This window comes from Puma concolor, chromosome D3, assembly GCF_028749965.1.
Source record: "Puma concolor isolate L17-30 chromosome D3, mPumCon1.1.hap2, whole genome shotgun sequence".
Classification (NCBI taxonomy): Eukaryota; Metazoa; Chordata; class Mammalia; order Carnivora; family Felidae; genus Puma; species Puma concolor.
Genome location: NC_141678.1, coordinates 26,645,252 through 26,659,945, shown reverse-complemented (window position 1 = coordinate 26,659,945; position 14,694 = coordinate 26,645,252). Strand labels below are relative to the sequence as shown.

The window sequence follows — 14,694 nt, the reverse complement described above, 5'->3', positions numbered from 1 at the left end:
ACCATTGTGACTGCTGTCTGTATTTTATACCACTTGTTTTCCATTTATCGTCTTCTCTGCAGATTTCTGATCCTTCCCTATACAGGATGTCGTTGTCTGCTGGTTTCCGCCCACCATCATGCTATGCACGTGTCTTCCTTCCACGTGCAGCTTTTAGTAATCATGCATTTCAGTGGTTACGTCCAATTCTGTCTCCACCCTCCTTTGCACGTCTGGCTGTTTTCCACGATTAAGCTATTGTAAACAGCACTGCGATGAACATCGTGGTGCATAGCCGTGCCCGCACATTTCTGGTGACTTTTGTATTGCAGGTGACTGTCATTAGCCCTAGTTTACGCTTGCTCCCTCGGGCACCCAGTGTTCAGCCCAGCGCTCATTAGCTACTCGGTAAATCCTAGAAAAGTTTGGATTGAATGACCGGCTCCTGATAAAGCTGTCACCACGATTGCTGACAGCCCGCCAGGATGAACAAGGTCAGGATGTTATTGGAATGTCGGTCTACAACCCTTCTTCTCATACAAAGGCTATGGGGTGTTGAGAGACGCATACGGACGACCTGCTTGAAAAAAGGGCAAAGGATTTGAATGGATACTTTTCCAAAAAAGATATACAAATGGCCAATAAGCCCATGAAATTTAGGGAAGTGCAAAGCAAAACATTGAGATATCACTTAATACCCAGTAGTGTGGTTACTATCAAAACATAAACGAAACCAAAAACAGAACACAGCAAATGTTGGTGAAGATGTGGAGAAATGGGAACCTGTGTGTTGCTGGTGAGAATCTAAAACGGTGCAGCTGTTGTGAAAAACAGGATGCTGGTTTGGGAAAAAATTAAAAAAAAAAAAAATAGAATTACCATGTGACCCAGCAATTCTCCCTCTGGGTATCTACCCGCAAAGAATTGAAAGCAAGGTCTCGAAGAGATATTTGCACCCATGTGCACAGCAGCATTATTCGTAATGGCTAAAAGTTAGAAGCAACCCACGTGTCTGTCAGTGGATGGTGAATTCCTGCGTAAATAAGTGTCCACACAATAGGCTGTTATTCAACCATAGAAAGGAGGGAAGTTCTGATCCTTTGCAACGTGGATGAACCCTGAGGACATTATACTGAGTGCAAAATAAGCCAGTCACCAAGGGACAGATCCCGTATGACTCCACTCATGTGAGATGCTCACAAGAAGTCAAATTCCTAGAGACAGAAAGTGGAATAGTGGTTGCCAGGGGCTGGCGGCGGAGGAGGGGGGACGGGGAGCCTGTGTTTATTGGGGACAGAGTTTCTGTTTTGCAAGATGACAAAGTTCAGGAGGTGGGGGGTCGTGACTGTTGCACAACCTGTGAGTCTACTTAATGCCTCTAGCTCTACACTTAAAAAGGTAGATTTTTATGCCGTTTGTATTTTACCACAATTAAAAAAACGATAATAGGAAGGAGCCTGGCTTGCCCGGTCAGTGGAGCACGTGACTCTTGATCTCGGGGTTGTGAGTTCAAGCCCCATGTTGGGTGTAGAGATTACTTTAAAAAACTATTTTAAAAATGATAATAAGAAAAAAGTTAAGGGAAGGCAAAAGCCCTCACTTCTCTTTTCTCCTCTAGAAGTTTTCCACCCCAGTCAGCTCACGGAAGGAACTAATGTTGAACTTTTGTGACTTTGCAGGAAGGTATTCCCGTGCCCTTTGATCTCCCGGAGCCTTCCCCAGGGACCACGGTGGCTGTCGTGGACCAGAATCTTTCCCAGGTAACGTGGGGCCCAGCCGACTGAGGCTCTGAGATGCCACGGAGGTTTTAATTGAAATACTAGATGACTCGAGTCTTGAAGCCACTGGTTCTCAATGCTATCTGTCCCTGGAATGGCCCAGGGGTTGTTAAAGACACTGAAGCTGGTGACCCACTCCCAGACTGATCCGAGGGTGTGGCCCCGGGGCAACGAATCTTCAAATACTCTCAGGTTGAGGACCACCCCTCTACTTGATGTCTGAGTCTGTGCTCGGTGCTAAGCTGAGGGGGGCTCAGGTCCAGTGCCCAGTGGATGGATGCTCGTCTGGAAAGGTCAGGACCTCAGACTCAAGTGCAAAGTCCAGCAGACACAGGAAGAATAGGGGCCACTGGGGGATGAGAGTGGGGGCGATGGTGGGTCCAGGCATCAATGGCCTTCAGTTTGGGGGATACCTGAGTCTTCACTTTTCTCTCCTATCCCAAGAGCCCGCGGGGCTGGCCCCAGACCCGCATACCTCTGCTCAACCCCCTCTCAGAACTGCCCTGGGCCATTTCACTCAACTTGCCAGATTCGGGGCCGATCCCGGTGACCTTGATCATATCCCATCGCCTCTCTGGGCTCAGTTTTCTCATCTCCAAAATGGGAACGGTGGTCTCCCCTGGGGCGGCTGTGAATGTTGATGAGATCCGGCGTCTAAAGTGGCTGGCAAGCTGCTGGGGGCATGCGAGGTGGCCTGCAGGTCACATGTTTCTCCTGCCGGGTGATACCACAGGCGGCCACTTTTCTCATTCTTTGTCTCCTGCCGGCCCGGGGTGGGTTCCAAGCCTTTTCTTGGCTCATAGTGGCCTGCACCTGTCCCCGCAAAGCTGCCTTGTCCGTGAGCCCTAGCGGCCATTGCCTGTTTATGCTTCCTGTTGGCCCCTCTTGGGCTGATCCCCCTTCGCTTTCATGCTTCCTGGCCTGGAGGGACGACCCAGGCAGGGTGAGGAGGGAGGGGCGGTGGGGTCCCCTGGACGCCTGTACAGCGGCTGGGAATAGCTACCTTCCCAGCTGAGGATGGGCTGGCTGCCACTTTCAACCCCCATAAAGAAAGGTGAGGTGAAGGCTCGGGATAGCTGGGATCCAGCTCTGGTTCTGCCCCGGTGCCCCTCCGTGTGACCCTGGGTGTGTGTCCCTTCTCCTCTCTGGCCCTCCGAGGGGGGTGGGTGGGGCACCCAACCATCCTGGTTTTCTGGCTTCAGCGCCGAAATGCTCACGTCCTGGGAGGTGCCGCAGTCCCAGTCACCAGGGGACATCTGGTCACCGCACGCGTCACATTTCCACCATAAGCACTGGGGCCAGTTCGGTGGTGTCCACTCACTGTGGGCCCTTAGACTCTCCAGGTCTCTCTCTGTCACTGTGAACGAAACTTCAGAGTTACCTAGACGGCTTCTGAAGCTCGTGGCTCGATTTAAAATTCCGTGCTGTGCTATGAAGCCAAGTTCACCTTCTCCTCTAGAACATTCTCCGGGCGCTCCCCTCCCCCTCTTAAGAGTTTAGTTTAAAAAAACGCAGATTTCTAAGAGAAAGCGATATGGATGGGATTAATCCTTTGATGTGTGGCTGTGCACAAATAACACCCAGCTGCTTGTTTGCCTCTGGAATGTGTAATTTACAGAGTGCTCTCCCTTGTTAATTCCTCACTGCAGCCCTCTGAGGAAGGTATTGCCAGTCTCTACTTTCCATAAAAGGAAATGAGGCTCAGAGTGGTGCAGTAAGTTACCCAAGGTCACACAGGAAGTGAGGACAGAGGCCGGAATGTACCTCCTGAAACTGAGAGCTTGTTAAGGTTTGAGGTTCCCACACTGAGCATCTGGGGGTGGGAGGGATCATGGCTCCGGGCCAGCACGTCTGAGCCATGATGCCTGGGACTCAGATCTCCCGACTCCTGTAGGTAGGAAGAGAAGCCTAGGACTGGCCTCTGTCAGGGATCAGGGCTCCTCGGTGATCCTGGGTTTTCCACCAGGTCCGCTTACCAGCTGTTGGAGGTGCTGAGGACTCCAGGGGCCTTTTCTGGCTCTTGGATGAGGAATTCCGGGTGGAGGGCTCCAGTGACAGCATGGTGCTCGAGCGTCTCTGTGCAGCCTTTGAGAAGAAAGGGGCTGAGGCCGAAGGTAAGGGAGTAGGGTGAAAGATGAAGGGAGAAGGGTGCTGAGTCCAGCCTGGGACTTGGAATCTGTCCTTGTCTGCTGCAGGAAAAGCCCTGACAAGGCCTGCATGAGGCGGGGTGGGGGTGGGGGTCGGAGCGCACAGATGTCTGGGCACATGCCTGCGTGTGCTTTGATTCATTTACGTGTTCATTCATTCACGTGTTCATTCATTCGTGTAGTCAACAAATACATTGAGTGGCTACCTTTTTTAAAAATATTTTTAACGTTTATTCATTTTGAGAGACAGAGAGAGACAGAGTGCAAACAGGAGTGGGGCAGAGAGAGAGGAAGACACAGAATCGGAAGCAGGCTCCAGGCTCTGAGCGGTCGGCACAGAGCCCGACGCGGGCCTCGAACTCACAGACCGTGAGATCATGACCTGAGCCAAAGTCAGACGCTCAACCGACTGAGCCACCCAGGCGCCCCTTTGAGTGGCTACCTTGTTCTGAGAACCTTGCTATGCAACGATGAGCCAGCCTGGTGTGGCCTGTGTCCTCGTAGGGAGGACGTGGGTAGAGACTGTGGACAAGCTAACAGATAAGCACATCATCTGGTGAACCTAGGAGGACAGACCCGCTTGATGGTGTGCGTCAGGCGGACCTAATTCTTCCACGATCCAGGGAGTCAGGACAAGGTTGGAGATGTCATCTGGGCTCAGACTGCCAGAGGCTCTTGTGCCCCGCCCCCCCAAAAACATTAGTCTCAACCCCAGAACTATGAGAAGTCATGAAGGATTCTAGGCAACAGGAGGTAAGGTCAGATTCAAGTTCTGGAAAGTTCGTGGAAGGCGGCCAGGGAGGTGAGAGAGAAGGTGGGCAGGCTATGGAGGTATTCAGCAGGCAGAACACACAGCGTTTGGTGATGGGCTGGGTTGGTGGGGGAGAGAGAATCAAGAGGAGAGATGGAGACATCCAGAAGGAACCACGAGGTCGGAGGTCATGGGCTTTGGCTTCATTCAGCCCCAGGTTCCTGTCTGGCTGTCCGTGCTTCGGCAGGGTGACTCTGAGCAGACCTCAAATAGCCCCGGGTGGGGTGCTCACACAGTAGGAATAGGGGTCACCCCTGCCTCTCTCTCACCAGAATTTCTGCTACAGCGATTGGGTCAGAGACGTAGCAGCTTTGTTACGGGCAGCCGAGGGTCACAAGTACTGATCAACAAGGACAGGGCTGTTAATGGCGATGAAGAATGGGACTCCCGTCTTCTAAGGGGTTGGAGAAATCTGTCACGTATCTGGTGGTTGGTATTCTTACCCTCCAAGCTGAGGACTCTCAGCTCCAGACAGATGCTGGTAGAGGTGTCTAAGATCGCCCAGAGCGTGAGTGTCAGAAGGCAGATGGCAAATGCTCTCTGTCCGGATCAAAATCTCCTGCGATGCGCCCCCCTCCACCTGGATGCCCTCAGGCTTCCCGCTGGCATGGCGGGAGGGACCGGGCTCATTCCTTCAACAACATTTATGGAGCACCTCCTATGTGGCAGCCATGTCCTAGGCTGGGAGACCCATCCCTGAACAAGACAAATGTCTCCGCCGCCACGGGGCTGACATTCTAGCAGAGGATGATAAAGCGAGTAAATGTGTAAGAAGACTGAGGACCACGCTTCTGGGTCCGAGCACTAAGGGAATCCAGGCTGGAAGAGAAGATGGCAGAGGATTCAACCCCGGGACATGCCAATGTCAAGGCCCAGGGTCAAGTCCAGTCACCGGCAAATGCAACAGGAGGGGTGGCCAGGGAGGTAGGAAGGAAGCCGGGAGAATGTGGCACTCTGGACGCCACCGGAGGAGGGAGGGTGCTGACCTCATCTGAGAGGTCAGGTGAGGCGTGGCTGAGGAGTGGCCATCGATGTGGCCACGTGGAGGTCCCTGGCAACGGAGACCCGTGCCATTCCGATGGAATGTTTGGGGTGGACGCCCACCTGGAGTAGTTTACAGGAAATTGGGAGGACATTTGGAGAAAGACGTTATGACAGCTCTCATCGCTGTCATCCGCTGGGCTGGCGATGGCAGAAGCCTGCCCCACGGGGACCAGCTGAGGCCTCTGTCCCGGACATTCACGGAACGTTCCTGTACTCGCCATCGGGACAAGATTTTCTGAGCAGAAGCAGCAGCGGCATGTGATGGCTCCAGCAGCCCTCCCTGACCCAAGCTCAGAGCATCAGGACCCAAATGAGTCCCAGAGGATTTAGCTCCTCAGTGACCAGCCCGGTCAGCTTCCCCAGACACAGTGCTTTTAGGGGCCCATGCAGATGTTTTAATTTCTGTTAAAGGCAGAAGAAAAAAAATGAACTATATGATATACGTGGGGACGCCCGGGTGGCTTAGTCACTTAAGCGTCCAACTTCGGCTTAGGTCATGATCTCACAGTTCGTGAGTTTGGGCCCCGCGTCGGGATCTCAGCCATCAGCGCACAGCCTGCTTTGAATCCTATGTCTCCTTCTCTCTCTACCCCTCCCCGGCTCTCTCTCTCAAAAATAAACATTTAAAAATAGGTTATACATGTATTTGTATGTGTGTTTAAACATTTTTTTTTTTTTTACCGTTTATTTATTTTTGAGAGAGACAGAGAGCGTGAGTGGAGGAAGGACAGAGAGGGAGACACAGAATCTCAAGCAGGCTCCAGGCTCCGAGCTGTCAGCACAGAGCCCGATGCAGGGCTCGAACTCACGAACCATGAGATCATAACCTGAGCCAAAGTCAGACCCTAACCGACTGAGCCTCCCAGGAGGCCCTGTATGCCTGTAAGTTATGAGCTGACTTGTATCTCACCGCACATTCACGTGTTGAAGTCCTAGCTTCCAGGAGTTCCGAATGTGCTGTATTTGCTGTATTTAGGGAGAAGGTTTTTAGAACGGTCATTAGGGTTAACTGGGGTCATTGCTGTGGGTCCTAATTTCATATGGCTGGTGGCCCGACAAGAAGAGATTAGGACTCAGATGTGCACAGAGCAAAGATGGCCGGCTACAAGCCCAGGAGAGAGGCCTCAGGGGAAACAGCCCTGCCCACACCTTGACCTTGGACTTCCAGCTCCAGGACTTTGAGAAAAACACATGTCAGTTGTTTAAACCCCCCAGCTATGGTACTTTGTTATGGTAGCCACAGCAAACTGATACAGTGTGCTTATATATTATTTAATACTATTTGCCCTTATACCAACATAGCCATGAATATAATCATGTAAATATATATAATAGCAGAAGGGGTCTGTGAGAGCAAAAGTGTCGAGTGAGGGCCCAGGACGGGCAGGATGCAACCCTGGACTGCCCTCGCCCTGCAGGGTCCTAGTGCTGGCCTGACTCCTGGCAGTGATTACCTCTGTTGTCCCAGGGTCATCTGTGTTCTCTAAAGTACTTCTGCCCCTGGGCCAGCTGGTGGACAAGGACGGAGGGGCAGAGGGAACGGTTATTTGTGGAGCCTGGGACTGTGGGTTCTACTACCTCCCACCTATGGCGGGGTCAGTGAGGCCTCAGAGAGGCCAGGTGGCTTCCGGGGCCCTGTAGGCACCTGAGAGCAGAGACAGGGCTGAGCCTGGGAGTCCTCTCCCCAGAGGCCAGGCAGACCCCCATCCCTCGTCTGGGCTCCGAAGGTGGCCCCTGTGTTCAGGGAACGGCCCCAGGGCTTGGGAGTGGTTTTGTGGGGTGGAGGGAGACCCTCTCTCAGATCCACAGGAAAACGGGACGCAGAGCTCTTAAAAGCTCACCCAGGCTTTGGACCCCAGAGATTTGGGCTGGATCCTGGCTCCACCGCTAAACTGCAATGTGTGTGACTTGTGCAAAGTCACTTCCCCCGTCTGTAAAAGGGTAATAATGGTAACACCACCTCAGGGGGCTCGTGTGAGGACGGATGAGCTAAGGTGTGCAAGAGATTTCTACATCTTCCTCCCTCGCCTTTGTGCCTTGTCCTCCTCAGAGACCTTCTGGACCCCTGTCTGAAGCTGTCCCCTCTGCAGCCCCTCTGACCCACCCTGACCTCCTGGTTATTTCCTTCAGGGGCCTCTCCAGGCTCTGGAATGTTTGCTTCTTCCCTGGCTTCTCCTCCGTCCCCCAACTACCCTGTAAGATCGATGAGGGTGCAGGGTGCCCCTCTGTCTTGTTCTCGGCTATCTCTCTTATGCCTGGGACCCAGCAAGCCCTCCGTGGACATCTGCCATTTTCCCTTCCCCTCTCCTCCATCGCTCTGTTCCAGTCACTGTTCCAGTCACACCACGCTCTCGGCTGCTTCTGAAACACCCCAAGCACACTCCCGCCTCAGGGCCTTTGCACTGGCAGTTCCCTCTGCCTAGAATGCTTCCTGTTCTCTGTTTTTCCCTTCTCCCTTGCAGCCCTCCCACTGGACATCACGCATCTGTCCTCATGGGAATGTCAGGCTCGAGAGGACAGGGGCTGGGTGGTCACCTCTGCCTGCGTCAGCCAGGATGATGCTGGCCCAAAGACTACAATGAATCCTTGATACAGAATGGATGTATATGTGAAAACCCGATGATCCGGAGTCGAATGAAATGGATTCCTCGAATGGAATGTTTTCTGGATCCTGACTTTTAGGCAAATGACACCCGAGTCGGGTCGGAGGGAGAAGGTGTCATGTAGGGTATGGCTAGGGCAGGGGGGGATTCAGGGAGATCTGTGGCACCTGCTCCTTCTCCCATGAGGTCTGACGTGCCGATCCCAGACACCCCGAGCAGGCTGTCCTGAGGCTTGTCAGTTTCCAAGGGAGACAATGTTCCAGTCCTGGCCCCACCGAGATAGACCCATTAATTCAGATATTTTGGTGACAAATAAAAAGGTCTTTTGTCTCTAGGGCTTTCTGGGGAGCTCAGAGTTAATGAGAATGTTCCATCAGGCAGAACACGTGGGGCTTTCTGGCTAACCCGGTGCTTTTGCTGTTACTTCTCAACGAAGGTGTCTTTGCCGTGCCAGCAGGCAGCCCCCACGGAGCCCAGGCCGGCAGACAGGCGACAGGCATTCACAGTGCAGACATAGAGGGTGGCTGCTGGGATCGCAGGGGCCCGAGAGTCCCCTACCCCAGTCTGGGGGCTCGGGCTTCTGGGAGAGACACGAGGGAGGTGCACCGAGTCAGGTTCTGTCTTATCGCCGTTTCCTTGGGGCTCCTGAAAGCGAGAGCTGCCCCCGCAGTGCTTGGATGGACAACACTGTGGTTGAAATCACCTCTGAAGAAGGGGGAAGGCGAGAGGACCGAGCGGGCCCCCTGGGAGCCTGGGAGTGGCTTCCCGGGGCTGTGATGCCTCCACATACCCATCCACCACCCGGATGAACACAGGCTTTGGGCCAGCAGACCCGTATCCTCTCCCCGGCTCTGCCCACACGTGCTATGCAACTTCAGCCGAGCTGTCTCATCTCTGGACCTCCCTGTCACCTTCTAGAAAACCAGCCCAGCGATGTTCACGTGACAGACCTGAGCGGGATCGAGGGACATCATGCACATAGTATGTGCAGCAGAAGCTGGCTGGGGCTTAGCAAACACGAATGTCCTTTCTTCTCTCTTGCCTTTGCTTCCTCCTCCTCCTCCAATGCTCTTGGGGTCCTCATTCAGAGCCCAGCTCTGTGCTGGCTGCTAGACATAACTGTGGATGAACGTGGTCTCTGCCCTCAAGCTGCTTCCAGTCAAGACGCTTTGTCATTGCTTTCATTGGAAGGTGACCCCTTGAGGGCAGGGACTGCATGGCCCTGGAGGCCTCACAGGAAGCACTTGAGGAAGAAAGACTTGACTTCATCACAAGTGCCCCTTGCTGGTGACCTCGGTCAGCCCTGGGGTATTGAACACAAAGGGCCTCTCAGAAGCCACACACGAGTGCAGAAGCCACGTCCCCTCCTCATCTGCAGACCCTCAGAGTCTGTTGACTGCGTACAGAATTCCGGGAAACGCAGGTTTCCTGTTTCCTAGCTCACGGCAGCCGAGCAGTGGAAAATCAGCCTTTGAGGAAAGGACTCAGGACCCTGGGACAGTAGGAGGAAGGGAACTCACAGAAATTCGGAATACGTGGAAGAACCAAAACAATACTACCGCTCCTGATGGTAATTGGTCCGGGTCCGGTCCATTTCTCAACCTGAGAGCTCACCGCAGTCAGAGTGACGTGATTGACTCATGACTAGGATTCGCTCATTCATTCCTTCCACAAGCACTTCCGGGCTCCATTCGCGTCTACCAGGCACGAGACGCCGAATATTGGGAATACGGAGATACATGCTTTGTGGCTCCAGAACATCCGCACAAGGTCAACTGCAGGAAGTGGCTGGGACGCCCACTACGGCTTACTGAGCAACTACTGTGTGCCAGGCACACTGCCAACATTCTTTACGCATGTTATCTCTTTTAAGATTTATGTCACCCCGGGAGGTATGTATAATTTGCATTTCACGGAGGAAGAGACAGAGGGTCAGAGACTTAAGAGGTTTGGCCCCTGACACACGGTAGTAGCAGGAAGAGTCAGGATTTGAATGCAGACCTTCTCTCGAAGCTCCAAGCACCTCGGGCTCCCCCGCGCTGCCCCTTGTGACCAAGTGCCAGTCAGCGTCTCCCAAGTGTAGGCTGTGCACTTATTTGGTTGATGCCATTTCAAAGTGATTTTCAAAATACTTAATAATTATGTATCTATTTCCATGAGTATTAGAAAATATAGCATGGGGTGCCGGGTGGCTCAGTCGGTTGAGCGTCTTGACTCTTGGTTTTGGCTCAGGTCACGATCTCGAGGTCCATGAGTTCCAGCCCCGCGTCGGGCTCTGTGCCGACAGCTCGGAGCCCGGAGCCTGCTTCGGATTCTGTGTCTCCCTCTCTCTCTCTGCCCCTCCCCTGCTCACCTTCTGTCTCTCTCTCAAAAATAAATAAACATTAAAAAATTGTTTTTAGAAAGGCAATAACGCGCAGACGTACATCCGTACCTACGTATAGCAGGCGAGATGTTGGTGCCCAGCACCGGTAGGTTTAGCTGTCTGGAAACATAGTTACGTGAAGAAAGTGTGTTCTGGGGGATGTCAGGCACCTCCCGAGTGTCCTCCCTGCCTGAGCCCCCAACGCTCACGTGCTCTGTCTGCTTTCAGGGACCTCTGCCCTTCGGGCCTGTGAGCAGCCCCTCCAGTTCGAGATTTTCCACCAGCTGGGACAGGACCCCGTGCGCTATGACCTCACGGGCTGGCTGCATAGAGGCAAGCCCAACCTCTCGGCCCTGGATGCCCCTTCGGTGCTGCAGCAGTCAAAGAGGTGAGCCCGGCGGGGATCGGAGCCAGCCAGGGGCATTCGGTGCCCTGCGGTTCCCTTCTTCCCCCGGGGCCATGCCGTCGCCACAACCCAGTGAGTGAGGGAACCCCATCCCTCCGGGGCAGTGTGTCCCTGGGACCAGCGTGAGTCTAGCCGAAGAGAAAAGCTAGCTTCTGGGGCAGGTGGCACAAAAGCAGAAAAAAAAAAAAAAAGAGGCAGAGACTTCTTATTTTGGCCTTGTGCCTTTCATTAAGTATCTGGGAGATGCTGTGACTGGAACGATTTTATGAACATCCTAGGACTCGGGGGTCATAAAACTGAAGTGATAACGTTTTGTGGTGTTAGAAAAGGAAAGCGGCCCATTGCAATCCCTGACGGCTCTGCTCAGGAGGGCTGACAGCCACGGCTGCTTGCAGCCCGCAGTTACTGGAAAATGCTGCCCTGTGCCTGTGCGCGCACGCACGCAAATATGCATCCCGATCCTCCCCGCCCCACTGCTCCCGCCCTGCGGGGGCAGGGCTGGACACAGAAGAGAAGCTGAGAGAACCAGAGGGGTGCTGGGGGCGTGCGGATGGGGAGGAGACACTTAGGGACCACCCGCTGTGCACCCCGCATCAGGATAGACGGTTGATAAGCCTCTGGTTACTCCTGGCAACAACACTGCCTCCTTAGCCCCATTTCACAGATGAGAAAACCGAGGCCCCAGTCAGTGAATGGCTCTCCTGTGATCACACAGCAAAAGAGTGGCAGAGCTGGGACACGCTTGGGGTCTAGATCGTCCCTGTAGAAGTTCTATGCACATTATGGTCCCAATTGATTGGAAAGCCCAGTGTGCTGGCAGGTTCAAGGGCACACAGGTCCTGAAAGGAGATCAAGTCAGGGAGCAGGGGCACAAGGAAGGTCGGTGAGCACACAGAGGACAGCATGGAGGACCAGGGGGCCGGGGTCAGGTCCTAGCCCTGCCCTCCCCACCGGGGTGACCGTGGGCAGTCACTTTCTCTCCCTTGGGTCTATTTGTTTGTTTGTTTGTTTGTTTTGTTTCCTCTTCCACAAAATAAGTGTTTATTGGACGAGGCTGCATGATCTGTGGATATTGCACAGATTTGAGGTCAGGCAAATGTTCAAATTCTGCTTTCGCCTCGTTTAGGCTGCATGACATGGGCCTCAGTTCCATACTCCAAGAAGTGGGAGCGATAGGGCCAGGCTTACGTGTTTGACGTGACACTTGGGTGGCACAGCGTCACGGATGGCTCATTAAGGAGCCTGGTTCATAGCAGGCCCTCAACACGCATCTGTGGCCCCTGTGTCACTTCTTGCTCTAACTTCCCATGGCTCTGGTCCCCTAGAAAGAGGGAAGCCAGATTTTGTTGGCCCGATGGCCTGGCGAGGGAGGGACACTGTGGGAAGAAGGAACAGTGTGTATAAGGCCGTGGCCCTTGGGGGCGGAGAAACACAGCAACTTCGAGGGTAAGTGCCGTTAGGGTGTCTTGTGTGTTTGAGAGCCAAGCATTGGTGGTTTTTGAGAGCAAACAGTGCTTTTTTTAGAGTGTGCTTCCGCCCCCAAGAGTGTCAGATTCACCGGATTCACTGCTGGTCTAACATTCCGATTCCTGGGCCCCACTTGATCTCTCTGGGGACTTGTTTTGCTGACAAGAACACTCAAGTTTCACTGCTGCGGTCAAAGCATTTTGTTCCATATATATATTGATCTCCAGCTGTGGCCCAAAGCAGACGTGACCTGCCCAAGGGCACACCTCCCGTTGAACGCCAGAAGTCAGATCTACTAGCCACAGAGATGGGGCAATCCACATACGGGGGGGCAGGGTCATGGGCACAACCTCCTCTCCCTGTACCGGGGTGGGGGGGGGTGGTGCCCACATGCCCCAGGGCCCTGACCTCTCCTCGCGGGGCTCCTGCTTCCAGTAGGAGGGGCTCATACAGCCTCCTCCCTCAGATTTTTATTTCAACACCAGGGTAGTGAAGCCAGTGTTAATCTTTGTGCTCTGCCAGGCACTTAACCACTTGAAATACCTTTGGATCGTTTGGACAAGACGGTTCCTTAACAATTTGGATAGTTCGGTGAGGCACGGAGGGAGGGAGGTAATGTGGCTTCAGGGCTGGGGCTGGCATGCAGCCTGGACTTGCAGAGAGTGACAGAAATTGCCTGCGTCCTTTGACTGGAAGGGATGGGGCAGAGGGGACGCGGGAGGCCAGAGGCTCCCTCTGGGTCCCAGCCTCCTCCGAGGGCACAGCAGGGTGTGCCCAGCCTTCCTAGTCCTTATTGGCCCCGACAAGAAGGCAGGGCCGTTCAGGTTTATCAGAGCAGACGCTTAAGGAGTCCTGGGCCTGCACCTGTGCGTTACAGGAGTGCCGAGGGAGGGCACTGTCCTCTGCTGGCCATCGGGTGGGGCATTTCACCCACGGGACCTCGCAGGTCCAGAAACTGCCTGCTGAGCCCGTCAGTTACTCATTCTGGCATGAATTGTATCCTCAGCACCCGCTATGAGCTGGGCCTGTTCTAGGGAGAACCAAGATGACTTCGCTAAGAAAAGCACAGGCAGGGTGCCTGGGTGGCTCAGTCTGGATTTCGGCTTGGGTCATGATCTCGCGGTTCGTGGGTTCGAGCCCCGCGTCGGGCACCGGGCTGACGGTGTGGAGCCTGCTTGGGATTCTCTCTCTGTCCCTCTGAAAGTGCAGGCTCAGTGGGATCCCTGCAGGTGTATCAGTGACAAGACCGTCCGTTAGATCTTCCTGTTGCTATGGAGAAAGAAGCTGGCATTTGCCACGAAGCGAAGGCTCGCCTGGCAGGAGGCCCCGTGGATGAAAGCGTAGCAGCTAGGATGTGTGATTCAAGGGGATGGTTCGGGAAGCAGATTAGCAAGAAGCAAGGTGGGCCCGTCCCCCATGAGCCCCTAAAGTCCCTCTCTCTTTTGCCTCCTGCCCGCCAGGGAGGATCTGAGGAGTCTGTTCCAGGCCCGGGCCAAGCTGCCCCCCGTGTGCCGGGCCGTGGCCGGCCTGGAGGGCACCTCCCAGCAGGCCCTACAGAGGAGCTGCACGGTGAGGAAGGCGTTTGCCAGCAGCTTCGCCGCGGTCAAGAGGAAAGCGCCGTGCTCCCAGATCAAGCTGCAGATGGTGAGCGGCAGCCCTGTCCCCACGGAGCCGGGGCCTCCACTGCCACGTTCCCTGCCCTCCTCCGGGATGAGTTGTCAACCCGAATCACCTCTAGCCTCCTCTGCAAGCCTGGAGGGGCAGGCGTCCCCCTGCGCTCCACAAAGGGGGAAGCTGAGGCTCAGAGCAGCGAAGGAACGTCTGCCGTCACATCCCTGGGGCCGGGGGTGATCTGTCCAAGTCTGAGGCCAAAGCCTGGCCTACTTGGGGTTGCCTTGAGCAGCTCTGGGAAGTTCCCAGGGACCAGGAATACCCTCTTGACCAGAGTGACAAATATCACAGCCAGACCAGCCCCGCCTCCCAAATGCTTATGTTTTCACCACACGGCTCTCCCTGGGGGAGGGCTGCAGGATCTCGCACTGGCTGGAAATACGGGACCTAGATACACGAATCCGACAGCAGACGAGAGCACTT

General features: G+C 54.4%; 1 protein-coding gene across 3 annotated transcripts in view; it reads left to right on the top strand.

Annotated features, from left to right (window-relative positions):
• The window catches only part of MYO18B (myosin XVIIIB), a 258,994-nt gene that overhangs the window by 73,300 nt on the left and 171,000 nt on the right, over positions 1–14,694 (top strand). For all 3 annotated transcript variants that reach the window (XM_086682197.1, XM_086682198.1, XM_086682199.1), the window contains 4 exons: positions 1,659–1,739; positions 3,724–3,871; positions 10,956–11,115; positions 14,061–14,244. In XM_086682197.1, the coding sequence (XP_086538323.1) occupies positions 1,659–1,739; positions 3,724–3,871; positions 10,956–11,115; positions 14,061–14,244 (573 nt within the window). The remainder of the gene's footprint in view (positions 1–1,658; positions 1,740–3,723; positions 3,872–10,955; positions 11,116–14,060; positions 14,245–14,694) is intronic.